General features: G+C 39.8%; 1 protein-coding gene across 3 annotated transcripts in view; it reads left to right on the forward strand.

Annotated features, from left to right (window-relative positions):
* Window positions 1-25377, forward strand: part of TMEM181 (transmembrane protein 181) — a 66399-nt gene extending 41022 nt beyond the window's left edge. For 2 of the 3 annotated variants that reach the window (XM_077813273.1, XM_077813274.1), the window contains exons 6-17: window positions 3970-4089; window positions 6689-6769; window positions 7768-7867; window positions 8426-8556; window positions 9566-9657; window positions 10857-10914; window positions 11898-12000; window positions 12120-12171; window positions 15470-15552; window positions 17017-17106; window positions 18375-18441; window positions 19878-25377. In XM_077813273.1, coding sequence (XP_077669399.1) covers window positions 3970-4089; window positions 6689-6769; window positions 7768-7867; window positions 8426-8556; window positions 9566-9657; window positions 10857-10914; window positions 11898-12000; window positions 12120-12171; window positions 15470-15552; window positions 17017-17106; window positions 18375-18441; window positions 19878-19956 — 1056 coding nt within the window. In that variant the 3' untranslated portion in view covers window positions 19957-25377. The remainder of the gene's footprint in view (window positions 1-3969; window positions 4090-6688; window positions 6770-7767; window positions 7868-8425; window positions 8557-9565; window positions 9658-10856; window positions 10915-11897; window positions 12001-12119; window positions 12172-15469; window positions 15553-17016; window positions 17107-18374; window positions 18442-19877) is intronic. The other variant, XM_077813275.1, reaches the window with a different exon arrangement.
* Window positions 25378-27500: the final 2123 nt, after the last annotated feature.

Consider the following 27500-nt stretch of genomic DNA (forward strand, 5'->3'; position numbering starts at 1 on the left):
TAGCCTGACCTGTAGAACACAGCCACTAGAACTTCCCCGAAATAATTCCTGTTTGAACTAGAGCAGATCTTGTAGAAGAACATCCAATCTTGACTTAAAAATTGCCAGTGATAGAGAATCTTCCACAACCCTGGGTAAAAATTGTTCCAAAGATTTATTACCCTTACTCTTTCAAGAGTAGTCTCTTCCAAAAACCAGTAGAGTGTCTATACTATATACATGTTGAAAGTTAGATTAACTTTGGATCTTACCTGAGTAACATTGAACTCCTGGATGACTAGTCAGAACCAGTGGAAAAGATAAATGTCATTCACCTGACCAGTGTCTGGAAGTTAGTTTCTTTCTACCTAGACTTCCATTTCTAGTTGTGAAAGGAATTGAAGTACCAGAGTGTATCTCTTCCCCTGCATTCTTCCAGTTCCCAGCACTGTTCTGGGAGATAGCCACTGAAATGTCACAGCTGTTGGAGTTAGAAACTTGAGCAGGGTGCAAAGGTGTATTTGTACTGAAGTCTTGTTGGTTGAAATGGAGACTGCTTAAAAATGGGCAGACTTAAGAACATAAGCCATATCCCTTTCTTACTAGGTATAGATAGGGCCCTACCAAATTCACGGTCATGAAAAACGGATCACGGACTGTGAAATCTGGTATCCCACCATGAAATCTGGTCTTTTGTGTGCACTTAACCTATTTTTTAGGTGACAAATCTGTGGAGCTGTCATTGAGGTGTCCTTAGAGGAAGTTTTGGAAGAAATTGGTAAACTAAACAGTAATAAGTCACCAGGACCAGATGGTATTCACCCAAGAGTTCTGAAGGAACTCAAATGTGAAATTGCAGAATTACTAACTGTAGTCTGTAACCTATCATTTAAATCAGCATCTGTACCAAATGACTGGAGGATAACTAATGTGACACCAATTTTTAAAAAGGGCTCCAGAAGTGATCCCAGCAATTACAGGCCAGTAAACCTGACTTCAGTACCAGGCAAACTGGTTGAAATCATAGTAAAGAACAAAATTGTCAGACACATAGATGAACATAATTTGTTGGGGAAGAGTCAACATGGTTTTTGTAAAGGGAAATCATGCCTCACCAATCTACTAGAATTCTTTGAGGGGGTCGACAAGCATGTGGATAAGGGGGATCCAGTGGATACAGTGTACTTAGATTTTCAGAAAGCCTTTGACAAGGTCACTCACCAAAGGCTCTTCAGCAAAGTAAGCTGTCATGAGATAAGAGGGAAGGTCCTGCTTGGATTGATAACTCGTTAAAAGATAGGAAACAAAGGGGAGGAATAAATGGTCAGTTTTCAGAATGGAGAGAGTTAAATAGTGGTGTCCCCCAGGGGTCTGTACTGCAGGCCCAGTTCTATTCAATATATTCATAAATGATCTGGAAAAAGGGGTAAACAGTGAGGTGGCAAAATTTGCAGATGATACAAAATTGCTCAAGATAGTTAAATCCCAGGCAGACTGCAAAGAGCTACAAAAGAATCTCTCAAAACTGGGTGACTGGGCAACAAAATGGCAGATGAAATTCAATGTTGAAAATGCAAAGTAATGCACCTTCGAAAGCAATCCCCACTATACCTATAAAATGATGGGGTCTAAATTAGCTGTTACCACTCAAAGAGATCTTGGAGTCATTGTGGATAGTTCTCTGAAAATATCCACTAGGTGTGCAGCGGCAGTCAAAAAAGCGAACAGAATGTTGGGAATCATTAAGAAAGGGATAAATAGTAAGACACAAAGTATTATATTGCCTCTATATAAATCCATGGTATGCCCACATCTTGAATACTGCATACAGATGTGGTTGCCCTATCTCAAAAAAGATATCTTGGAATTGGAAAAGGTTCAGAAAAGGGCAACAAAAATTATTATAGGTATGGAACGGCTGCCATATGAGGAGAGATTAATAAGACTGTGACTTTTCAGCTTGGAAAAGAAATGACTAAAGGAGGATACGATAGCGGTGTATAAAATCATGATTGGTGTGGAGAAAGTGAACAAGGAAGTGTTATTTACTCCCCTCATAACACAAGAACTAGGGATCACCAAATGAAATTAATAGGCAGCAGGTTTAAAACAAACAAAAGGAAGTATTTTTTCACACAACACACAGTCAGCCTGTGGAACTCCTTGCCAGAGGATGTCGTGAAGGCCAAGACTATAACAGGGTTTGAAAAAGAACTAAATAAGTTCATGGAGGATAGGTCCATCAATGGCTATTAGCCAGGATGGACAGGGATGTTGTCGCTAGCCTGTGTTTGCCAGAAGCTGGGAATGGGCGACGGGATGAATCACTTGATTACCTGTTCTGTTCATTCCCTCTGGGGCCACCCGGCATTAGCCACTGTCAGAAGGCAGGATACTGGGCTAGATGGACCTTTGGTCTGACCCAGTATGGCCGTTCTTATACTATACAGATTTCACGGGGGAGACCAGCATTTCTCAAACTGGGGGTCCTGACCCAAAAAGGAGTTGCAGGGGGCTTACCAGGTTATTTTAGAGGGGTTGCAGTATTGCCACCCTTACTTCTATGCTGCCTTCAGAGCTAGGCACCTGGCCAACAGCCACCCAGCTCTGGCTGCCCAGCTCTGAAGGAAGCACCCTGCCAGGAGCAGTGCAGAAGTAAGGGTGGCAATACCATGTCATGCCATCCTTACTACTGTGCTGCTGCTGGCGGTAGCTCTGTCTTCAGAGCTGGGCTTTTGGCCAGCAGCCGCCAGTCTCCAGCTGCCCAGTTCTGAAGGCAGCGCCAGCAGCAGCGGAGAGGTAAGGGTAGCAGTACTGCAACCCCCCCCACAATAACCTTGCGACTCCCGCACAACTCCTTTTTGGGTCAGGACTCCTACAATTACAACACTCTGAAAATTCAGATTCAAATAGGCAAAATAATGAAATTTATGGTTTTTAAATTCCTCTGACCGTGAAATTGACCAAAATGAACCGTGAATTTGGTAGGGCCCTAGGTATAGATGATAAATTGGGCAATTACTTGAAAATTACCACAGCATGGCGAACTAATCTGCTGGATAATCTGGGGAAACAGTGGACTGAGCAAAGACAGCCTAGAGCACTTCTGCTGCTGCTGAGTTGTTGGAGCATTTAATTGCTCATATGTTTACAGTTTTTGGTTTCATAGGTACAAAGGCATATAAATATCCCTCACTGAGTGCTTACCTTCTTTGGAAAGGTTAGAATTTTTCTGATGTTCTCCTTAGCTCTCTGACACTGAAAGAAAGAATAGCACACAGACAAATCTAAAACTGTCACTTGTTTGGGGGCCCCTTTACCCCCCCCAAAAAACACTGTTGGTGGTTCTGTACATTTTTAGTTGGCTCTGGAGGATGTGATTTCCTTGTGCTGTATATTAATGTGGGTTAAGAAGGGACCCACATTAACATTTTTTAAAATGTCTGTATAAAGCTCTCCAATCCTTTGCTTTGGTGTCCTCGGCAGAACCTCATACCACCTCAGAGCCAGACAGTCTTTTAGTGCTTTTAATCTGTAACTATCTCAAAGTGAAAGAAAACACAACAGAAGACATCAAAGATCAGAAATTTATAAGACATTTTAAAAAAACAGCCACTTCTTAAAGAAAGCTTTCAAGTTTTATTCATACATCAAAGAAAAAAAAGACCCCTTTTTGTCTTTTGCAGGTCATCTTTTAAAAAAAAATCAGTGGTACGAGGAGACCTTACACTTGGATCCGTTTCTACTGAGAAATAAAGCTGTATTTTGGCTGATGGGCAGTTGACAACCACTGAGCTTTTACTTTGTCTGAGTGCCTTAAATAAGTTTCTTTGGAATCTCTCTCAGATCTCCTTATTTGTTTTTCCATTATAACGTTACTATGTTAGTCGTTTTTTTGTAATTGAATCCTATTGAGGTGTAAGCCCTTAAATATATATTACAGCATAAAGCTCTTATGAGGTATTCTGACTCTACTGTGTGTTTTCATAGAAATGTGCCGAAATCATTGTGGTTCACCTTGGCTACCTGACTTACACTCAGTACGAAGTCATTGTTGGTTTTGAGGATCTGAATAAGCTGATGTACCCCATCAAGAATGTGAATTTCACAGTAAGTGAACAGTATCATGCTAGCAAAAAAAAAAAAAAAAAAAATCTTCAGTTTTAATTATTGTTGCGGAAGGCGACTTTAACCATAGTAAAATGTACATCATTTCTCTTTTGAAGGTGAAACACTTGCACAGAAAAAGTGTGGAGGCTAAGGCCCTATCCTCACTGAGATTGTAAACATACTTTATTTGCCATTGTCGAGGTTCTAGCACTATTTTTCTGATTACTCTGGAGAAGGACTCTTCTGTCAGAACTGTTATGAACTTGTGCTTACCTAGAGCAGTAGTCTGTAGTGCTGTTCTCTAGAAAAGAAATCTTTATCAGCACTCAGAAAGCCATAGTAAGACCCAGCTAGCAACAGCTGTTCAAACATGATTACAGCTAGTACAGTTCGGATTAGTGTGGATAAGGAAAGCCTGTTCAGAAAGCCATTCTATATTTTCTTACAAAGCACACCATTGAAAAGAACTTGAATGCATATGTGAAACCCTTGTCTTGTTCTTACAGCTCTGAACTCAAGCACTGCTAAGAAATAACTGTAAAATGGAAAAGCCTCCTGGCTATGATCATACAAATAGGCAATCCAAAAATTGCATTTCTGTCATTCCCATGTTCAACTGAGTGCAGTGTTAGAATCTGAGCGCACAAGAAATGTCTCATTTAGATAGGTTAATATGTGAATTCAAATCTTACATCCCCAAATATATACTGGCCTTTTACAACTGTTATGGTAGGTGTATTGAAGTTAGCAGGATTTCTCCAGACTTTCCAAAAGCATATGGGGTTAGAAAATTATCATTATCGGAAACTCTTGATTGGGTTGTTTTTTTTTTGTTTTTGTTTGGGTGTTTTTGCACACACAGTGTTGGGCAGAAAGGGAAAAATGTACTCAAGACAAGCAGAGACATTCTTCCCTGAAGAAATATGCTGAGTGTAAACCATAGCGTATAAAGGTGACTTGCAAAACAAAATGTTTACAGGACTTCACCAGTTTGTGCTGAGTGACTCCAAAGCCAATATACAAAAAGCAACTTTGAGGTTGACCCTGCCTGTGCTGCTGTGGTCTGGGTGTATGTTCTAGCAGTGGTCGCTGCGCTGTGGTATTCCAGCGTATAGCTGTGTGTGTGTGTGTGTGTCACAGCTGCTAGCATGCAGGGACCTAAAATGAAAAGGGAAAACGTTAGTTTTTAGTTCTTTATACACTGAATGCACCTCTTTGCTGGGTAAGTGGAGAGTATTCAGCACATTAGTGAAGCGATAGAGTTTATCATCTTGCTTTGCACATGACCTTTAAGGCAGCCTTGCAAAACTCTGCTTTCCCAGGGCAAATAAATTCACATTTTATTTGTCTTCCCTATGCTCTTGTATTGTTTATATTACATTTAGTGCCTAGTATCCCCAGCTGAGATTGCACAGTGTGTAACATAGTGGGGCTCTGTACATGTAGTGCAAAATAAATGGTACCTGATCTAAAGAGCTTGCAGTCTAAATAGACAAGACTGACAAAGAGGGAAACCAGTGACAGAGAGGTGAAGTGACTTGCCCAAAGTCATGCAAGGGGCCAGAGAGTGTTGGCGAGTAGATTTTTGTGCCTGGGCTTGTACATTTTTATAACCATTTTCCAAGTCTCCTTTAAAGTCTAATATGTGGACCACAGAATAACTTAAACCCTTATCCTTTGTAAAAGTTTATATAAGCTACATTTTATCCATAATGACAGGTTTCAGAGTAGCAGCCGTGTTAGTCTGTATCCGCAAAAAGAAATGGAGTACTTGTGGCACCTTAGAGACTGACAGATTTATTTGAGCATAAGCTTTCGTGAGCTACAGCATCCGATGAAGTGAACTGTAGCGCATAAGCTTTCATGAGCTACAGTTCACTTCATCGGATGCTGTAGCTCACGAAAGCTTATGTTCAAATAAATCTGTTAGTCTCTAAGGTGCCACAAGTACTCCTTTTCATTTTATCCATAAAATGTGTTATGGGGGAGGAAATTAAGTTAGTTGCACATTTTTAGAACTTGCTTTCCTTTTTCCTGAGGCAAAAACTAGATGGAGAAATAAATGAGCTAATTAGCGATCATTAATCTCTTCTTAATTTAGCAAGTTTAGTCAGCTACGAACATGCATGGTCTTCAAAAAATAAAGAAGCTTGCAGTGGATTGAGTCAATCGATGAATTTACTGTAAAGTCTTAAACAAAGGGAAGTTAACCTATGTTGGTTTTATCCTCTTTTTTGCCTTAGTTTTGTGGTTTGGCATGTATGATGGCACTTTGAGAATGTACCGTGCTTCTTCTTTATCCTGTAACTTCGTATTAAGCATGAGGAACAGTAGGCTGCTTTAGCTCTGTTTTAATTTATTGAAATTTTCATAACAATATCGAGGTTGGAGGAGGTGGCAAGACATGAATTAGCCTTAATCTTTCTAAGGTGGTGCAGTGGAATTTGAAATGGCTTGGCTATTAAACCTGAGAAAGCCAGTGTGTTCATCTGTAGAGACTTTTATGCAATATTGTGTCTGCAAGTACTAGTAATTTTTTGTCATGCAAATTCTATCAGCTTCCTCTTAACATACCAATTTATCTTTTATTATCTTGTAGTGGAAAACCTATAACCCATCTTTTTCACAAGTGGAAATCTGGTTCCGATTTGTCTTTGTAGTTCTTACTTTCATGGTCACTGTGAGTACAGTCTCTTACTTACCTTTTTTGGAGGGCTGGGGATAGGTGTGCAGGTGGCCAATTCAACTGCTACACAGTCCTGTGTTTGGTATCATAGCTCTCAACATTGGCAAAGCTTCCTACTGTGCATGTGCAAAACCATTTTTAAAAGTACTTATAATTCAGTTTGTGCTTTAAAGTTTGTGCAAACAATGGAAGGGTTTAGTTCAACCTAAATTTTCAAGTTCAGCCGTGTTTGAGTGTTTTTTGGATTGGGTGGGGGAAGCATTGCAAATAGGGAAAATCATATACTTTGTACAACTCAAAATGGTTGAAAGAATTTTGCTCATACTTTCAAGAAAAAATTCACTTTGAGGCTGAGACCAAGTAATGAAATATTTCTGAAAAACTGGAGTGAAAAATTTCTGACTTAATGAATGAAAACACTGGGTTAGAATAAAAGTCCTAATGTAGTGGGTGCTGCTACACACTTTCTAGAATAATGTATATGAGTGTGTGTGTGTGTATGTATGTGTGTGTATGTATATATATATAAAAAAATAATACACATGCATGTGCGCGTGTACACACAACTTTTAACAATGAATGTGGTATATGACCTGTCCTGTCAGTGAATTTTGTTGGCTAGTTTAGGCAGATATCGGTATGTTGTTATAGTGTGTGTGTGTATATATAGTAATATCAAACAGTAAGTTGGCAGCATCACACAAATTATGCTGATTTGTGCAGTAGCAGCTGGTTTCCATTTCAGGTTGTCCCAGAGGTTAAGTGACTTGCTCAAGGTCACACAACATATCAGAATGAGAAATAGAACCTTGGAGACCTGACTCCCAGTGATAAAATCTGCTCAACAGAGCACACTTCCTTTTGAGTGACATTGTTAGTGCATTACAGTCTCTGTTAGCTCTGCTGAGGCTCGGAAGGACAAGATAGATGAAGCCTGATGTATGTAATATAGTAACTGACAGTTGCCAATAACATTTTTGGTTTTTTTGCAGTGTCTGTTTGCACATTCCCTCCGGAAATTTTCCATGAGGGACTGGGGAATTGAACAGAAATGGATGTCCATCCTCCTTCCCCTGTTGCTGCTTTACAATGGTATTTGTGTGTATATATATATTATGCCATTTTTGTAGGGTTCTCTTACAATCAGCTTGGCCCCTTTAAAATATGTGATTGTTTATAAGAATTGAGTAAGTGTAAGTGGTCCTGACAAGAGAGAACAGAGGGGGCTTGCTGCGAAGGGAACTCTGGCCATGAGGGACTGCTCAGGCAGCAGCAGCCGTGTTACATGTCCTCAGGAACTTTAACACTAGAACTACACTGAGACCTGACTGTAGGCAACCAGCAAGAAACAGTTGTGTAGTAGGTGCCCTCTAACTAAAGGGCTAACAAAACATGAACTCTACTGGAAATCTTGGGGAAAATCTTAGTGATTGCTTAGCACAGGGAGGAGTACCTGTTGGAGGTGCCTTGTATTTGTTATGAATTTTCAGATTTAACCAACTGCAGTGCCACTTACTTGCTAAGATTTTGAAAAATTTGCTTGCTTGTTCTCTGAAGACTGTTTGGGGTTTTTCCCCCCCTTTGATTGATAATGGGTAAAATTGAAGAAGAAAAGAAAATTCTATAATTTTTTCTTCCATTCTGTTACAGATCCATTTTTCCCCCTCTCATTTTTGGTGAACAGTTGGTTTCCCGGCTTGCTTGATGATCTCTTTCAGTCAGTGTTTCTGTGTGCATTGCTGCTGTTCTGGCTCTGTGTCTACCACGGGATCCGAGTGCAGGTAAGGAGAGGACAGTTACTCAGTACTTGCTGCAGAGATATTAATATTACCTCAGTTTTGCATTATGTAATTTTAATTTTTCTCCCTGATTTATGTGCTACACTTTTTCCAAGCTGTTAACAAAATGAAATCATGCCTAATATGAAAGTGTTCATGAAGCTCATTCTAATACACAGTGTAATGTGACTTTTTATTCTGTCCCATATACTAAACTCATTCTTCCATTTTATTTCAGATCAGCTGTTTTATATATTCTAGCTCATCGTTTAATGAATTTGCAGGGTGACAAAGCTGCTGTGAAAGCCTGATGTAGAGTTGTACTGTTTGTATTATGACTTGAATATGTGATTTGTGGTTAGCCATTTGCGTGCTTTGTCCCTTGTGCTAGGGAAGAGACAGGGCTCTGTTATAGAGCAGTGTTTCTTCACCTTTTTGATATCAAGGACCAGCTTGTTGCCTTTCTTAAACTGTGTCAGGGAGATCTCAGGAACCGGCGTAGAGAATGTCATGTGACTTTGAGGCTAAAATGATTAGCAGTGAAATACTGAGCTATTCTGGCACAGCCTTCTTGGCGTGGTTCACACCTCCCAGCTCTTATTCTAGACTAGTTGCAGAGCAACACTGTGGTAGTTTCCACTTGGTTCATGTTTGGAAGTCTATTTTTTTGCAACCACACATTTTATAATCTTAAAAAAAATAAAAGAGAACTCAAATTCTGAAGCACAATTTTATGGAAAGAAGTGGATTCTGCAGCTTCAGAATCCATGAAGTGAATCAGATCTTGCAGTAGCCTCACTTTGTTTTAACATGCATGTGATTATAACATAGTTTTTATACAGTCTGTAGTGAGCTTTGGATCTTACAAAATAAATTGCAGATGGTGCTTTTTTAAAAAGCACTTTGGGAGTGAACCCGAAGTATGGCTGTTCCTATTTTAATATGTTGAGAACTAACATTCTCTCTCAGGTGAATTCAGATGTTCTTAACCTGTCTTCTGTTGCCCCAACAGGGAGAAAGGAAATGCTTAACGTTCTATTTTCCCAAATTCTTTATCGTTGGTCTTCTATGGTTGGCCTGTGTTACATTAGGAATATGGCAAACGTAAGTAATTTCCCTTTGCACTAAGTTTTAGTGAGGAAAAGCTGATCGGGAAAGAGGAGGTGGTTTACAATTAGTGATGTCTGTTTGTCTTTTGAAGTTTTGATTGTGATCCGGAAATGGATAAATTGAGCTACACCAATTATGTCAGATCTTCCCATTTTGTAAACTGAGACTAAATTTCTAATGGCTGCCCTAATAACACACAGCTATATAAATTCCACAGCCTGTGCATAATGGCTCCCTACAGTACATTTTCCAGTGTTTTGTTCAATTTAGAACCGGATTCCAGGTAGTAGAGCTTCCCCTTCCCTTGGAAAGGCCAGGCAGAGACCTTACTGTTAGGATATGTTCGTTTGTTCAATTTTATTCCATTACGCCAAGTGCTGTACCCTCTTAGACCATGCTGAACCTTGCATCTCAGTATTTACACTCTACATGTATTTGTAAACTGTCCTACTCACCTCATCAAGCTGTTGTTTAGCCAAGTAATACATATATTTAATTTTTCCTCTTATATCAGTCCCTCTGACCTTTAAATAATTTGTGTTGCGCTTTTCTGAATTTCTTCTAATTTGATAAGCTAACATAAAGATAGAAACATTCCCCTCCCAGACAACTACCCCACCATTTGTAGTGATGTGGCTTTCTAAGGCACATTACCCACAATTGTGTCCCTCTTATATTTTGTTTTTCTGGGGGAAGTAAACAGTGGGGTTGGGTGGGTAAGGTTGAAAGATATGCAGCTTCAGGAAAATGCTATTGAAATCAGAGACTGCCCTTCTGTCCTATAAGGGATACATACTTGACAATGAGTGAAGAGTCAGATCCTGCATTTTTTTTTTCATTGCTCCAATCAAACTCAATAAATCTGTGAAGCCCAAGTTTTGTAGGAAATTACTGTGTGTTAAAGTAGCCAAAAATAAACATGGGAAATGAATAAAGAATAGCTGAAAACCCAGAATCCCCACATACATGACAAGTAAAATCAATGGGTCAGATCCTCATCTGATATAAATCCATGTGTCTCAATTTAAAATCAGTGGAACTACCAGTTTACATCAGCTGAGGATCTGGCCCAGTATCCATAATCTCAGTATAAAAGTCTAGAATTCCAATAGTGTCTTTTGTCAATGCATGTTTCTGGTTTAACCTGACACCATTAGAACTGTGATTACTTCCTGATCTTTGATATTTTCTAGTGTTAATGAACTACATGATCCAACATACCAGTACAGGGTTGACACAGGTAATTTTCAGGTAAGTTTGAATCAACTTTTTTGAACCCAAACTTTTTTGACACTTCCATATGGATTTTGTATGTCTACCCAGGTAAGACTGGGGAAGAGGTGTGTGAAGAGATCTGGCAGTTATTTAGTATTACATTATATTATATATTGTTCATCAGGCTGAAATGTAACTATTTTTTTGCTGTAAAACTTTAAAAAAACCAAATGCTGAATGGAAGATCTGAAGATTAAAAATATATTTTCACTATTTTAAGGAAAATTGTTCAGATGATTTTTTGTTTGGCTAATGCGAATGTCTTTAAAATGGACTTGTGTGTTTATAGAAAGATGCTCCCTCCATTGCATATTCTGTACTGGAGACATGGAATGTTTCCTTCTGGATTAAGGGGCATGTATCCATAGGCCCACTGCACTATTAAGAAAGGAGGCCATAGTGTGAATGTTGAGCTGTCACCCCAGGGAAGACCGTTCGGAACTGTTTTCTAACCAGTAACTACTCAATTGCAACCACCCAGGGCATCTTGGGTCTCATCAGAAACATATTCATTACCTTTCAGAGAGCCAAAAAAGAGCTCCTTGTTAGGCCTCTTAGTTCTCCACACCTCCTATTCTCAGAACATTTGGCCTTCTCAGTAAATCTCTGCTTTCCCTTCTGTAGGAGAAATCAGTTCTGTACAGCCTCCTGTAGCTTCTCAGAACTGTGTGGCCATTTTTAGAAATCTTCTGAGATTTGAACCATTCAGCTGAAAGAAGTGGCCTTTGCTAATGAAACACCCGCTCCACTGTGCCACGTCCCAAGATTGACACAACCACCACAGCCGCTTCTGCTACAGACAAGGGAGTATCATGCTTCCTTCCTCCAGCCTAATTGCCCTGAACAAATGGATCATGCTTTTGGAGATGGTGGTTTCTGTCTCTGGGATGGATCTGAAGGAAGAAAGAAAAGGATAGCTCTTGTTTAGTAAAACTAGATTCTATCTTTTTCTATTACAGGGAATGAAAATCTTCTTCCTTGTGGTGGCAACTGTGTATATCTTGTATCTTTTGTTCCTGATAGTGAGGGCGTGTTCAGAACTTCGCAACATGCCTTATGTTGGTAAGCAGTATTTTCTTCATGTTTCCTTCAAATGGGTTTCCCCCAAGAATGGCTAGATATTTGGGGCAGAGGGGGGTGTAAGCTCTCAAATGACTGACAATTGTTCTTAATCCTTCCAGATCTCAGGTTAAAATTCTTGACTGCATTGACCTTTGTAGTGCTTGTCATTAGGTAAGATGTCTTTAAAGTACATATTCTCTGCATTGTAATAGTTATAGCTTTGTAAAACTTTCTTAAAGAAAAACAATTCTTGGCAATCAAGTTATCAGTAAAATGGTGCACCCTCAGAACAGGTTATCCATTCACAACTTTCTCTGGGTTCATTCTTAAAAATGCCACTGCATCCAAACTACACTTTAAAATCTTGCATGCTACTGGCACTTACCAAATAATAAATTACACCACTCAGTTCCATAATCGATAGATCTTAGAGTTCTTATTTTTCAAAAAAATTCCTACTGATATCCCACTAGAGCAGTGGTCTCCAAAATTTTTGGATCGCGCACCCCCAGGGCCAGCTCTAGGAAAGTGCCCCCATCCAAAAAAGGAAGAAGAGCTGCCGCCAGTGTGCTGCTAAAGACGGAGTGGGGAGAGCTGAGCTGCTGCCAAAGAATCAAAGGTCCGGGAGCGCTGCTGCCCCCGTGCCAGCAGCACTCCTTCAGCGGCACTTGTCCTGCCGTGCACCCCCAAGGATGGTCTTGCGCACCCCACTTTGGAGACCACTGCACTAGAGCAATGCTGTGGATCTTGGAAAGTGCATGGCACTCTGTTTATAAAAATAAAGAACCTTTTTTTTTAAGCAAATGCAGTGGCTCAGCTTGCACCGTTGCTGTCCAGGCAGATTGTGTGAGACAGATTTCATAATTTGTTTCTCAGAACAGTAGAGCTCAAGAAGCTTGTGAGATGCTCACAAAGCTTTCATACTTTATGGTCCTTTTCTTCTGAAAGTTTGCCATTTAAATTCTGTCTTTAGCCCAGGAAAGCCAGTGGGGTACCAACAATGCCTGTTTTTAAGGGATGCAGAGAGTTTAGTTAACCTAGACTCTGGGGCAAATGGCCTCAATAATAGGGGAAGCAGAAAGGGAAAGAACATTGATAACCCAAAATGAATACATCCCACTCTGACCTGTTTAATGTCTCGAATCAATGAGGCCAAGATGAGATTGGTGAACTGGCAGTGAAGCTCTTGGATAAGTAGAATGATGAGTGGCTAAAAACCTGCTCTGTATGCCTGCATTAAAAAAATACAATTGCGCTGATCATCTGAGAGAGTTGAGCAGTCTGTAAATGCTCAAACTTCTGCTGTGATTTGTGGAGTCCCACACCTGACTCTCCATGACATGAAAATGGTTTGCCTTTTGGAAAAAGTTTAGATTGACTTATGTTGCTCTTTATAGGGCAGCCCTAAAATGTTGCAAAAGGGGAATGTGTATAAGAGCCGTAAACATATGGGATTGTTCCTCCCATCTAATGGGGTTGATGGTGTCGTCATGAATGGTGTTTGAAAGCAAGGGGCTGTTATTGTAAACTTAAATGGTATATCTAGAATATTCTTATGAAAGGGAAAATTGTTTCTGTCTAGAACACACTAAGCAAATGTGGGTTAAAGCATCAACAGTTAAGAGGAGACTGAACCTGTTTTGGGACAGAATTGGTGTTATCTCTTGGAAAGAGATGGTATCCACTCTGATTAAATCTGAGGCAACGAAGGGCTAAATATAGCTGACAGATTTCTGTACTGTTGCTTGTGGCTGCACTTATTTTCATCCTGGAGGTGCAGCCCTCAGAGGTGAGAAGACCTGGTATGCATCAGTCTGTGAGGGTCATCAGAACAAGATGGAGCATTTCATGTTGGGACTTGTAATATCCATGAGGCACACCTCCATATTTAAAGATGGGGACAGCTGCAATCTACTTCAGTCTTACGTAAATTAGGTAAAACCTTTGGGGTCCTGGCAAGCTGCTAACGCAGCCCACATTGTGGTTGCCCCTGTAAATCAATTATTTCTAAAGCAGTTTTGTGGTCGCCGCCTATAACCGGGAGTGGTTTACTAATCCGTCCTCTGGTGAACACCTCTTGCTCTGTAACCTCCTTTCATGAGTTATTTAGAGTGAACTGTCCACTACTGCCACCATCACACTGATCAGACTGTAGTTATGGACATGTGTATCTACCAGAGAGATGTCCACCCTGCAGAGTTGTTTGCAAGGCAGCATTCACCTTCTGTGGAGTTTCATGTGCTGAACATAGGAATGGCCATATTGGGTCAGACCAAAGGTCCACCTAGCACAGTATCCTGTCTTCCAACAGTAGCCAATGCCAGGTGCCCCAGAGGGAATGAATAGGTAATCATCAAGTGATCCATTCCCAGATTTTGGCAAACAGAAGCTAGGGACACTGTCCCTGCCCGTCCTGGCTAATTGCCATTGATGGCCCTATCTGCCATCAACTTATCTAGTTCTTTTTTGAACCCTGTTATGGTCTTGGCCTTCACGACATCCTCTAGCAAAGAATTCCACAGGTTGATTTTGCGTTGTGTGAAGAAATACTTTCTTTTGTTTGTTTTAAATCTGCTGCCTATTAATTTCATTTGGTGTCCCCCAGTTCTTGTGTTATGAGACGAAGTAAATAACACTTCCTTATTTACTTTCTCCACACCAGTCATGAATTTATAGACCTCTATCATATTCTCCCTTAGTTGTCTCTTTTCCAAGCTGAAAAGTCCCAGTCTTATTAATCTCTCCTCATACAGAAACCATTCCATACCCCTAATAATTTTTGTTGCCCTTTTCTGAACCTTTTCCAATTCCAAGATACCTTTTTTGAGATGGGGCAACCACATCTGCACGCAGTATTCAAGATGTGGGCTACCATGGATTTATATAGAGGCAATATGGTATTTTCTGTCTTATTATCTATCCCTTTCTTAATGATTCCCAACATTCTGTTCGCTTTTTTGACTGCTGCTGCATATTGTGTGCGTGGATGTTTTCAGAGAACTATCCACAATGAGTTCAAGATTGTTTCTTGAGTGGCAATAGCAAATTTAGATCCCATCATTTTATATGTATAGTTGGGATCCTGACAGTATGTGAAATTCAGAGGTTGGGGTGAGTTGTCAATGTTTTTTTTTTCTAAACTAGGTTCTAATACGCACCTTCCATCACTGCAGGGTCAAATCACTGCTGACTTTCATGGATTGTGCTTTATGGGAAACCCAGGAAAAAATAGGCTAAATTTCCCCATCCTTCAACTGACTGACTTTTAATTTCAAAAAACATTCTGAATTAGGAGTATGAAATCAGCTGCTTATTCTAAGAGACATTTGAATAGATTTGTCACATTTGTCTAAGACAAGGTGCCATTTTTTCTTATAACTCTGTTCTTACCCCTGCCCCATTACCCACCTCATCAAATGTTGTTACAGTTCAGTGCATATAGCCACAGTGTCTGTCTTGTCTCCCACAGCATTGTTATACTTTATCTACGCTTTGGAGCACGAGTTCTACAGGACGACTTTGTAGCTGAGCTGTCAACTCATTATCAGAATTATATCCTTCCATTGTGGCTTCCAGTCATTTAGGAATATTGTTAACTTGTTTCAGTTAAATGAATGTACCGAGACGATGGCTCAGGAATTGTGCCTTTCACCACTAGATCACCAGTTCAAATCCAACCCGGGTTGGTAGTGACTGCAAGTTATTTTCTGACGGTTATTCATGATGGCTGCCAAATGAATGTGTTGGTTTCAGTTTGTCTCTCTGAACAGCTGTCCACATCACAAAATCCACAACCATAATTGGCACTCTTGAACGTGCACGAAGACAGGACAAGTTTCTTTCCAGATATGTGTAGTAGGTTATCCCTTCAGAGCAAGGCTGAGTCATGTTGGAAGGATGCTGTGGGGTAATTTACGTGGATGCTGCCTATGCTGACCGTATTATGTAGCTAGCAGATGTCTGCAAATTGGCATAGGTATTAAATTCACTTAAACAAAAGTATGATGGGCTGCGTAATTGCAGGAGGCAGGAAGTAGTTCTGTAAACTGCCGTCTTGCATTTTCCAGTTCAGGGCTAAGTTTCCAATACGAAAGGAAAATAATATTGCAATATCATGTTGTTATAACTGGAGAGTGCTCATGCATATCTTGCTACAGTTCAGTCTTGTCTACACTGGCAATTTTTGAGAAATCTCCCTTTGTTGTGGTACAGCTCCTCTGGTATAGGGACAGCTGGAGTACTACTAAAGACTTGTTACTAGCATGTTTACTACAGTGTTGTTTAGACCCATTCAGTGCAGGTCTAGATAACAGAGAGAGGGCATGTGGGGGCAGGGTTGGGTGGGGAAGGTGGAAGCAAAGACAGTCTACTCTAGAGCTTCGACCATTGGAAGATATTCCCAAAACTTCTGGTTTAGAAACAGCATTTGCATAATTCTAATTTGATAGTCAAGCAGTTGGCTCCATCTCATTCATTATAAAGTACAGGTTTTTAGATACGCTAAATTTTGCGATGGGGAAGCCAATTTGCCAGATGTTGCCAGCTGGTGTTTGTGTTGGAGCCAGGATTAGAACGTGTATTTCTGGATCCTCAACTCAAACCACGAGAGTACAGTTCTTTCTAGATTCTGAAACTGGCTGTGTGACCAGAAGTGCCCATTATCAGCTAGAAAATGAATGCTGAACTTTTCTGAAACTAGTGGAAACTAAAATAGAGCGCTTTAATAGGGTACCTTAAAAACAAGGGCAACAGCCCCACCATGTCTTCGTGTTCTATCTGATTGCAGTCACGCCTCCCTCCCACCCAGTTAACTTAATCTAAGACCATGCCAAACTAAACGTCAGTGTCCCAAAACTTTTTTTTTAACAGTACACACTTCATACTTTGAAAGTGATGGGCAAAAATCATCAAGCTTTCCCGAAAATATTGTTGCGGGGAGAATCCTGCCTAATGTTTGGCTTATTCAAAGTTAATATGTACTTAGCTGTATTGTGTAATATCCTTGACTATTATTACCAGCAGAATTCTTATCATTCTATGGTTTACTCAACTTCTATCTTTACACTTTAGCCTTTGTGTATTCCCCATCAAAGAATGCACTGTATGGTAAGTGACCTACTGTAAAATTTGCCAGATTGCTGCTGAGATCTGGCATGCCAATAGAGCTCATCAAATCTTCACATGTTCACATTCATCAAATGCTGTTTCATTAGCACTTTATTTTGTTCTGTAGGAGCAGCTTACAGTGGCTTCAAATAGCCAGTAATGACAGAAATATGTGTTGATCTAATCCATGAAAATTTTACATTGGATTGTATGTGCCTGTTAATATTGTATAGCTTTAGGATACTCAATAAAAAAAATGGCTATTTATTTTACTGGATGTCTTCTGCTTTAACCATTGAATGTAAATATGCTGGGCAACTAGCATGTACTACATGCATGCGGAGGGCCTTATGTTTGGGGCAGAGCAGTTTCTCACTAAACTGATTTTGGGACTAAGATGAATGGAGCTGCTTCAGGAATCCCATACTTCCGTTATAGGAGATGCAACTAGCTAGCTGGCTCGGAACAAATATTTACATCTGTACCTGGGCTAGAGGAATTAAAAAGCATGCAGAAGGTATGGGATCTTGTGACAAACCATTAGGGCCAGATTTCACTCTGTAACTGTACTGACTTCAGTGGAGTTGTCAACTTACATCAGGGATATACTTAGCCCCTAGATTTCACAGGCCTGTGCTGGGAAACCTGGAGAGGCAGTATTGTAGACAGTCAGTGGAAAGAGAGTGTGCATCCTTCCAGTCCAGCATGAAATTACAGCCATACCTTCCTCCTCCCTATGTGAAAGTGAAAAATACTCTGCCCTAAGTTATAACACCTTAGATAGATAGGCATTGATGACCAAACAATTCTTAGATTTCATTACTTTCAGAACTTCAGTCATAAATAAGGGAAAGGGACTGAAATGTTTCATAAAATCTGCCTATACTTTTCAACCAGATTATTTACTGACTAATGTGTTGTGTTCTAAAATATCAGGTATAAGTAATGTGGACAGGTGAAATTGTACCTGAGAAGAAATAATGATGCTAATAAAATATAAAGACTATCCACCTCCTGGGGTTTTTAGACAATGGTGTCAACTTCAGCTGTTGTGAATGCTGACATACTGTGAGAGGGGGGTTGAAGAGTTTAAATCACAGGTTCCAATCCCTTCCTTGCCAGGGTAAAACTCCAGGCTGGATCCCAGTCATAACTTCCTTGGAAACTACAAAGTCTCTCCCTTCAGTTCTGGATAAAAGTCTAATCTAAAAGTTTGAAGTCAGGAATGCAATTTTCTGGTTAAATGAAATCATATCTATATTTTCCAGAGTCACAGTTGAAAGACAATCCTGCCTTTTCTATGCTGAATGATTCAGATGATGATGTGATTTATGGGTAAGTAACACAATTGTGAAAAATCTGTTGGTGATTCAGTGGGTGTGGAGTTGCTGTATTTAATGTAAAAAGTTTTCAGACTTGCTGTGTGGTTCTTAGTGAAAATCCAAACAGACTGACTACAGAATGGAGGACAACTGTAGCTTGAGTCTTCTATTTTGGGTCACTTTACTCCAAAATATGATTGTAATGAGATTTCATACTATCTTGGCTTCTTTTTTTCCTGTTTAAAAAAGGACTGCCATGACAGATACTAAAAGGTACATTCCCGACTTGTAGGTTTGAGGACAATGGCAGGCTGCAGTGAGAGGGGAGTATATGGACGGCGGGTTTTGGGAAGAGAATATGCTGGCAGAAGGGAGTAGATGGGGAATGAGTGCTGGAGTCAGGTTGGCAGGATGCAGGTTGCAGTAGGAGGGAATAAGTTGAGAGCTAGGCCATACTTAAAATGGCCACTGCCATAGGGCAGGACAATTCCTATTTTAGGTATCCAGTATTCATTAAAAATATTAATAATCAAATGCAATTGCCTAAGTTCAGATTCTGAACTTGACAGTAGTATTAGTATTTACATAGCGTCTAGAGGCCCAGGCAGGGTCCCGTTGGTGCTGGACAAACACACAGTAAAAAACAATTCCTACTCTTGAGGGCTTATAGACTTTGTAAAAAAAAAAAACAAAAACAAAAACAACCAAACAACAAAAGCCACACAACAGGTGAAAGAGTGAGGACATGGTAACATGTTTAGCATAGATTAGTTATGTGCAGTTTGTAGTGATAGCTTTTTTGTCTTTGCTTGTGTGTGTGTTTAGTTTTGATCAGTAGCAGCAGTCCCAGCTTGCCTCCTGATTAGCTGTTGTGAGCAGTCCCATAGGTGTCACAGTAAAGACAAGTCTACACTTACAGTGGCATGTAAAGTAACACATTGCACGCCCGGCTAGCACAGGTATAAGTAGCAGTTTAGATGGTGAGATGTGGCTTATGCAAGTAGAATGCTATACATGCCTGAATCCCTAGGGGGTATGTACCCTAAATGGCTCTCTACATGCCCAAGCAGTGCCTTCCACATCTCCACTTCTATTTTTAGCAGTGGCCCACTGCCTCCCTGCACTACGCACTGCACTGACAAGTGTGGACGAAGCCTGTGGCATGTAGCTCCATGGGTCGTGCCTGTATTCTACACGCTGCCGCAAGTGTAGACAAGGCATAGAAGCAAACCTTGAGGAAGAATTTGGAGACTAGGATTGTGTATTGTTCACGTCTCTTAACTGAAATGCATTCTTTTGGATTAGTGAATCCTAGTGAATGATGATGTACTTGTATCAGTTGTGAATTGACGGCCCAAATTATTGTAGAACTGGCTTTTTTCTGTTTACATGAAACTAAGTAGCTGGCCATTGTGTTCAGGATGTTTACAAATATCTGTTTGTTAACAGGAGTGACTATGAAGAAATGCCACTTCAGAATGGTCAAGCCATTAGAGCCAAGTACAAGGAAGAATCAGACAGTGATTGAGTTCATGTGGAGAAGACTTGCTTATGAGAATGAAAGTGATCTTGAGGTTTTTCCTAGATGACCACTTCTTTGGCTTTCTTATGAGTCTGCTTTCTATTGAATACTATCTCCCAAGGAAGGACTTCCTGTTCATTTCTGTTTACAAAACTGAAGGAAAAATGGAAATGCTTGAAAAGATTGTGGTAGGGGCTTCTAAGAAACCAAATTCTCTCTTTACACTAGGTTTAGAAAATGTCACATACAGGATTTCTGTGGAGAACAGATTGCTAAAACAATGAGGCTTTCAGAGTCTGGTTCCAACTAAGAGGGTCACTGAGTATATGCTGATTTAAAATTGCTTCCTTGCTGTTTGTTTGTAGAGGATTATGTACAGCACATCATCTTCACTCCTGTTGCAGCTTGTGTTAGCTATTGTGTACAGTGTCCACTGGTGATAAAGTGCCTCTCTTTCTTCTTCCCTTCCTCACCCTACCCACCTGAGTTGGACGTGTGAAATGGCAGGTATTTCCATTGATTTCTGAGAAAGCACAAACTTTATTGCTCCTGCTTCAAGGGGGAAGCATTCACAGTTCAGTGGTCAGCTCTGTAATTGATTGGAGTTCATAAAATGGAAGTTTTTCAAATATCTACAGTTATGAATATGAGACAAGTACAAATATTCAAGTTCTGTTGAGGCCTAAATTTATAAACAGAATAATATATTATAATCAGTAGTGCAAAATAATTTGTAAGGGTTTCTCTTAGAATGAGCAAAACAAAATAAGACAAAAATAAGTTAAAACGTCGAGTTTAAATATTTTAAACTGTTGCAAACCTTGGTTTGGAAATCCATCAGTGTGTTGGGGGCGGAGGAGGGAGAAAATGGTTACATTTCCTACAAAGTGTACAATATACAACTTAATATTTTTAACAGACACCTTCTTTTAATTGCTAGATCCTTTCCTAAATTAGGATTTTTCATGCAGTCTTTTCATAGCTGTTAAAAAGAAAAGAGTTTATATTATAAGAACAATCACTTTTGATGACATGTTGAACAAATGTACAAAAGTGTGTTCTTCAGCATGTTCTGTAGATAGCTCAACCTCTTCATCTTTAGAAACCCCTAAATAGCTATACTTAAAATGCCTGCTACTTACAAGTATCTTTTTGACTGTACCTTTTCAGGCTATGTTAGAACAGTGTGCTACAGAACTTCAGAATATTTACTGGAATATTGCTGCTCATGATATTTAAATATGTGTTTCAGTTTCCCTACCATGGTATCCCTTTGTTTTTAAAAGGGAGGCTGTCAATTTCTATTAACTTTTTTTTTTTTAAAGTTTAGTATTTTCAGGTATGCCACCTATCCCTGAGTCTTTCTGTGGGTTTTCCTGTGGTTTCACAATCACCATTTTTTTTATTTTTTTTTTTTTACTGTTTCTCTTCCCTGTTGCTAAATGAAATACCCACACAAACAAATGGGGAAATTGACAACATATACAGAACAAAGAGTGATTTTGATCTTTTTGCAAAGACCTGTCTACACTAGGGAATTGAACTGGTTTAATCATAAATGTTCTCTGTGTTCACACTGAACATGCTGAATTGCATTGGGAACCATTGCAGGTTTGTCTTGCATTCACATTAAAACTGTCCTAAACCACTTCATCTGCAATAACCTCTGGGTATCTGTTTCATGTTCAGGAGCAATGCATTCTGGGAGACTTGAGCAGGTTGCTATGGAAGGACTAGTTGAACTACTACAGCTAGTGTGTATTCTTAATGGCATTTTAAATGGTTCTGACAAAATTAGCATTTAGTTCAGCTGAAAGCAAGTGGAATACAAAATATATTTAGCATGCTTGTGTAAACCATTTTGTGGCTATGAAATTTAACAAACATACTAGGAAGTTGAAATGATACCTAGCACAGCAAATGTCTCTAGTGTAGACCAAAGCCAAGAGAAGGCCTACTCCTGTCATGTGCACAAAGTAAAGAAATAGAACAAATAGTTTTTTTCCCTTAGCATGGTAGGTGTTACTTGTAACAATATGTGGAAAAATTCTGACAGGGTTAAATTGTCTTTGTAAACTGCAGTAGTTGTTGCACCTTTAACAACTCCTTTTAGCTAACAGACTTTTTTTTAATATAAGGTTGTGTTTTAGATGCTTTTTTAATCCAATGCAAAAACAGACTGGCTTCTCTTTTTCTTAAATAAGAAAGCAAAATTAATCCAGGGCTTGCTTGTACTTGAGTTTGACTTTGTAAAGTCAAGCTCAAGATCCAGTCATTGACATTCCCTGTGCACCTAAAATTTCCATGGACTTTCATGGGAGTCGGGGGTGGGAGGCAGCGACACAGGGATCAGGCCTTTATGTTTATGCAGATTTTTACTTTTGTGCATTCAAAGCTTTTTGGCACTTTAATACTATTTTATTCCTGTTGTAAAAGTCATTTTTTTGATTTGCTAAAATATTTTTCCATGTAGGATATTTGAGTTTTACTAATGCTGCTTACTATAATCCAGAATGCTTGTGATACAGTATATTAAGTCTGACTATAAAATATGGTTTTGGATTCCATTAACTAAAGAAAACATTTTTTTAAAAATTCAACTTCAAGAAATCATGGTATTGAGAATGAAAAATTTTCCTAGGCTGTTTTTTCCCCTTTATTATTCTTTTTTGTTATTACATTGCTCGTTAGAGGAACGAAAATAAGAATAGGATGGGGAAATGTGCACTTTAAAAAACAAAGTTATTTATTTTGTTCATGAATTCTTTTGTAGAAATCCTGCATTGAACTGCCTTTCCCCATGCATAGAGCCCTGTGCAGACACAAAATTTGTATCCACATCCAATCTGCAAAAATGATCTGTGGATATCCGCACCCAGGGATATAAAGCAGATATCCACAGATTTGCAGGGCTGTAGAAATAAAATTTGGATCCTCATCCATCCACGATCTTAAAAAAAATCACCCGCAGATATAGATATCTGCGGATTTGCTGGGCTCTACTCATGCATATTGTATTTTATACTCAAAACAATGTTACAATGTAACTTAGCAAGTTTGGCTAAAGCAGCACAGCATTAAATTCACTACCTAACTAGTAAATAGGCAGAAGTAGTAAGGCTGGCTGGAGAATAGTCTCCCTAGCAAGAGATCACATATTTCATGCCTTGTGGCGATGAATATTGAAAACTGCACAGATGCACAATTTGGAACCAAAGATTATTCTGAGGAATTCTCTTGTGGCAACAAGATGGATTGTAAATATTTTGTGGGGAGTTAAATTCATGTGTCTCTGCACAGTGTGTTGTGCTATTATGACCCAAGGATTAAATGAAAGGGTATATACGTGAGAAATTCACTTGGCTAGCTGCGTGTTTTCCATATGGCCAGTGGGAAAAGTCAATGAGAGAAGTACATTTTGATCATTACCTGTTAGGTTCACTCCCTCTGGGGCACCTGGCATTGGCCACTGGCGGTAGATCGGATACTGGGCTGGATGGACCTTTGGTCTGACCCAGTATGGCTGTTTTTATTTTGTAAATCTGAATTTTTTTCTTCCCAAAGAACCAGTTAGGTCAAAGTGCACTTGTGCTGGGCTGTTAAAACACAACTAGTAAAAACATTGGGGTGGGTTTTTAAACCCCCCCCACACACACACACTTCAGGCTTTCATGTAATTATTCTAGATTAAACCTTTTCAAGAATGATGATTAGATTGCAACATAGCAAAATGAGTAATGTATACAAAATACATCCACAATGTATTGGCTTACGGCAAAAATGAGATGCTTCCTCTTTTACAACATATAGGGTTTTTTACTTTCAAAAATCCTTCTGGTGCATTGTGTAGAAGCCAAATATCACTGGCCCTGGTGTTACCTACTCAATTTAGGGCACCCTGCATATACTCTCTGGAGGGCTCAGGGTGTAAGGTGTAAGGATAGGTATCCTTACCCATGGGCCTCAGGAAGAAATCTGGTCAATTTTAAGTACCCACCCTTTCCCTCGGGGTTCAGGGCTCTACGGAACCTTTTCCCAGTGAAAGAGCCTTACACAGTTGTGCTTTAAACATCTATTAGCAACACACCCAGAATCCATATACCAAGGAAATCTCTTATGCTCACCACTCCCAATATACAGACAAATTTCACCCAATGACCAGTTAGGATTCATTCATCTGGGAGTTCCCTGCGATGCCTCTGTACATCATGGATGTACAGAGGGGTCAGAATTCCAGCAGCTTGATGAACTGAGGTCTGGAAATGGTTCCCAAAGAGCATTGTTTGTCATTTACATTATATAGGTAAAACTAGCTCCCTCCTCCAAATATACTAAAACTATCACATTATCCCACACTCCTAAACAACAAACATTTTAACCAATTATGCACTGACATTCATTTGTCCTTCTTGATGCCCAAGTTCTTTACATTTTAACTTTCATGCCCAAATTGTGATCTTCTCTATTTGTGCAGATGGTCAGAGCTTATTTTACCATTTGTTGAGTCTCTTTCTGTATCCTCCCTAATTTCCCAGCAATGTTACAACTTGGTTGTAACCAAGTGGTTATAACTGTTAGGGACACTCCTGAGGTGGGGGTGCTTTCGCAGCAGCAGAACATTCCTTTTTTTCAAGTTTAGTGGTGAACTTCCTGAGTTTCACCCAAGGCTGGTTTAATATGTGGGGGTGGGGGTGTTGATCAGGTCTCGGGCCTACACTGGTGATTCACGTATTGTTAGCTCCTGAACTCTCATGCACATTTTTGCTGTTGTATTGGCTTTAAGACATCTTCAGTGTTAAGGCTGGCTGGGAAACTAATATCTTGTACTCTTAAGGCCAAGAAGGGGAAGTATAACCCAGAGGAATACATTAGGGAAGAGAAATCTTTGCTACCTTTGGTTAAGAATGAAAATCCCGTTTAACAGAGAGCATGAACTGCTTTGGGAAGATTGTTTTGAAATGAAAGGATTCTGGACTTGATCGCTTTCTTTAAGCCAAAAGGCAATTATTGTAATGAGAATTAGAAGCCTGCTTGTTCCCTTTTTGCCATATGTTCTGAACATGCCAGTAACTGCCATACACTACCCAAAACCCTCATGCTATTGTAAAACTTAATTTTTTAAAGTTTGTAAATATATGTAAAATGAAGTAAAACTATGGTATGCCAAAATGGTATAGAATGTGTAAGATAAACATTGTTAATGAGAAGCTGTAAATATGGTGCTGCTTTGGGAAGGTATGCATGGGATGCATTAGTATTGTGTTTTGGGGTAACTTGTTAATAAATCATCTATTTATACTGGAAATCTTTCTGGTATAGAATACAAAGCAAAACTGATTGTTTTCCTTCAGCAAAAACTGGGTGCTGATACATGGAAGATTTTGTGTATTAAATATGTTAATAAATAGTTTTCATACTATATCTTTACACCTGCATTTGGGTTTCATTTTCCTTTCATTAGGGGATGATAACCTAGCACAATTTTTCTTTACAGGTGCAAGAGACAGCCTGGTATGCATACATACAACTGATACTGTCCTAGCAGTGGAAGAGTTTAAATACTTCTATTGCTGATAGTTACCAGTGTAGACAGGGAGAGATTCTTTTTGACTTACTTCCTAGGATTGGAGATGGTTTATTATTTGTGCAGTTAGGAAAACAAACAAGCTAAGCAGTGCTCACCTGGGGTTTTCTAGTGAGCTGTTTCATGTGGTAGGTAGCTGCTTTGACATTTTTTGCAGAACTTAAGCAATCACTTTGATTCCTAACCATTAAGATTGCAAAGACAACTTTACAAACATGAGCAAGTCTCTGAGTATGCAGAGACAAACTGGGGAGGGGCTAGCTTTTGTCCATCTCAATGTTAACCCTAGAACCTAATGGCAAGTATTTCAATGTACTTTATTTTAGAAATATCCAGCTAATGTGAAAGAGAGTGTATTACTAGCATCTCATCAAATGCCTTCTGGTCCCTACGGGTCAGGAAAAATACACTCTTAACTACCTCAGCCCCATGTCAGCTATAGCATGTAGAGAGAAGCCTGATAGCATGCCTGGGGGTTCTGGGCTTAGAGCTGTTTTTTGGCTACTGTGACAGGCATTACTCAGCTGCTGGGCTAGACTACATTCTGATTAGATACTGCTGCTTGGGCTAACCTGGTCTAGGCCTCAGTCAAGATCACTAAAGACCTCCCAGGATGGACTGTTAAAACAACCAGGTGTCAAACCCTAAATTGATCAGAAGTTCAAGGGCAAACTCCAGGCATACTAATAGCCTTAAATAGTCAGATAAACCAGCCTATCCAAGGACTGTCTTGCCACTTAGGTGAGTATCTGTGTGATAGATGGCCCTTGAGAAACAGCAAGACTCAGCAATATTCCAGGTACTTCTAGTCCTCAAGGACCAGTCACTTACCTCAGATCAATTGCACCTTAAAGCTCACACCAAGGACAATGCTTGAATACAATTTTATTCCAGAGGAAAAAGGAAACTAGAGTTATTTGCAAGGTTAAAGCAAGCAAATATAGGCCAGGTCTATGAACAGACTTACAGCGATGATTACATTGCCCAGGGGTGTGAAAACTCCATACCCCTGTGTGATGCAGTCAAACTGACCTAACCCCTGATGTGGACAGTGATCTATGGTAGTAGGAGGGCTTCAGTTGACATAGCATAGTTAATCCACCCCTGCACAAGGCAGTAGCTGACAGGAGCAGCTCTCCTATCAGCATAGCACTGTCTCCACTGAAGCGCTATAGTGGCACTGGTGCAGCAGTTTAGGTGTACAGCTGCCTGTAGATACATGAATAAGGGAGTCAAGTGTTTTTGTTTTATAAAAAAATAGAACAAGCTTATTATAGAAGCCTCTATTTGTCCTTTAAAGCTAACCTAAGCTCCTGGGAATCTCTTGCTTGGGCCTAGGAAACTTCATTCCCCTGTCCAAGATCCCAGCAACATAGAAAGCTTGGGCTATGCCTATGCTGCATTTAAAAACCAGCAGTTAGCATGTCAGCTGATTTGGGCTAAGAGGCTGTTTATTTTAGGGCTCAGGCTCAAGCCTGGGGCCTAAGACCCTGTGGGAAGGGAGGGTCCTAGAGCTTGGACTGAGGCACACTACAATTAAACCCCTGGGCTCAAGTGCAGTGTAGACATACCTTAAGTTTGGGGTTGTTGTTCTCCCCCCCACCCTCCATGTGCTCAGCTGGTAACTCAGGAGGCCATGTCCATGACTTATCTTCACAGAGGCAAACAGAATACCAATGTCTCTTTAGGCCATTTGTTGCATTATTCCTCAATCTAGATATAGGGAGGGGGCCTAACAATTTCTGTAGAAGAGCTTTTCACACTACTGATTACCTCTCTCCTCTGCAGTGACTAATACAGTCAGTCAAAGGCTCACTTTGCACCTGCTTAATTATTATTACAATATGGAATATAGACATTACAAGTAAGGTTAACATATGCAGCAGCTCAAGCATTTGATAAAATTTTAAGTGTTTGGACTAAATACCTAACCTATCAGTATTAACCCACAAATGAACCAGACAGA

Source organism: Eretmochelys imbricata, chromosome 3, assembly GCF_965152235.1.
Source record: "Eretmochelys imbricata isolate rEreImb1 chromosome 3, rEreImb1.hap1, whole genome shotgun sequence".
Lineage (NCBI taxonomy): Eukaryota > Metazoa > Chordata > Testudines > Cheloniidae > Eretmochelys > Eretmochelys imbricata.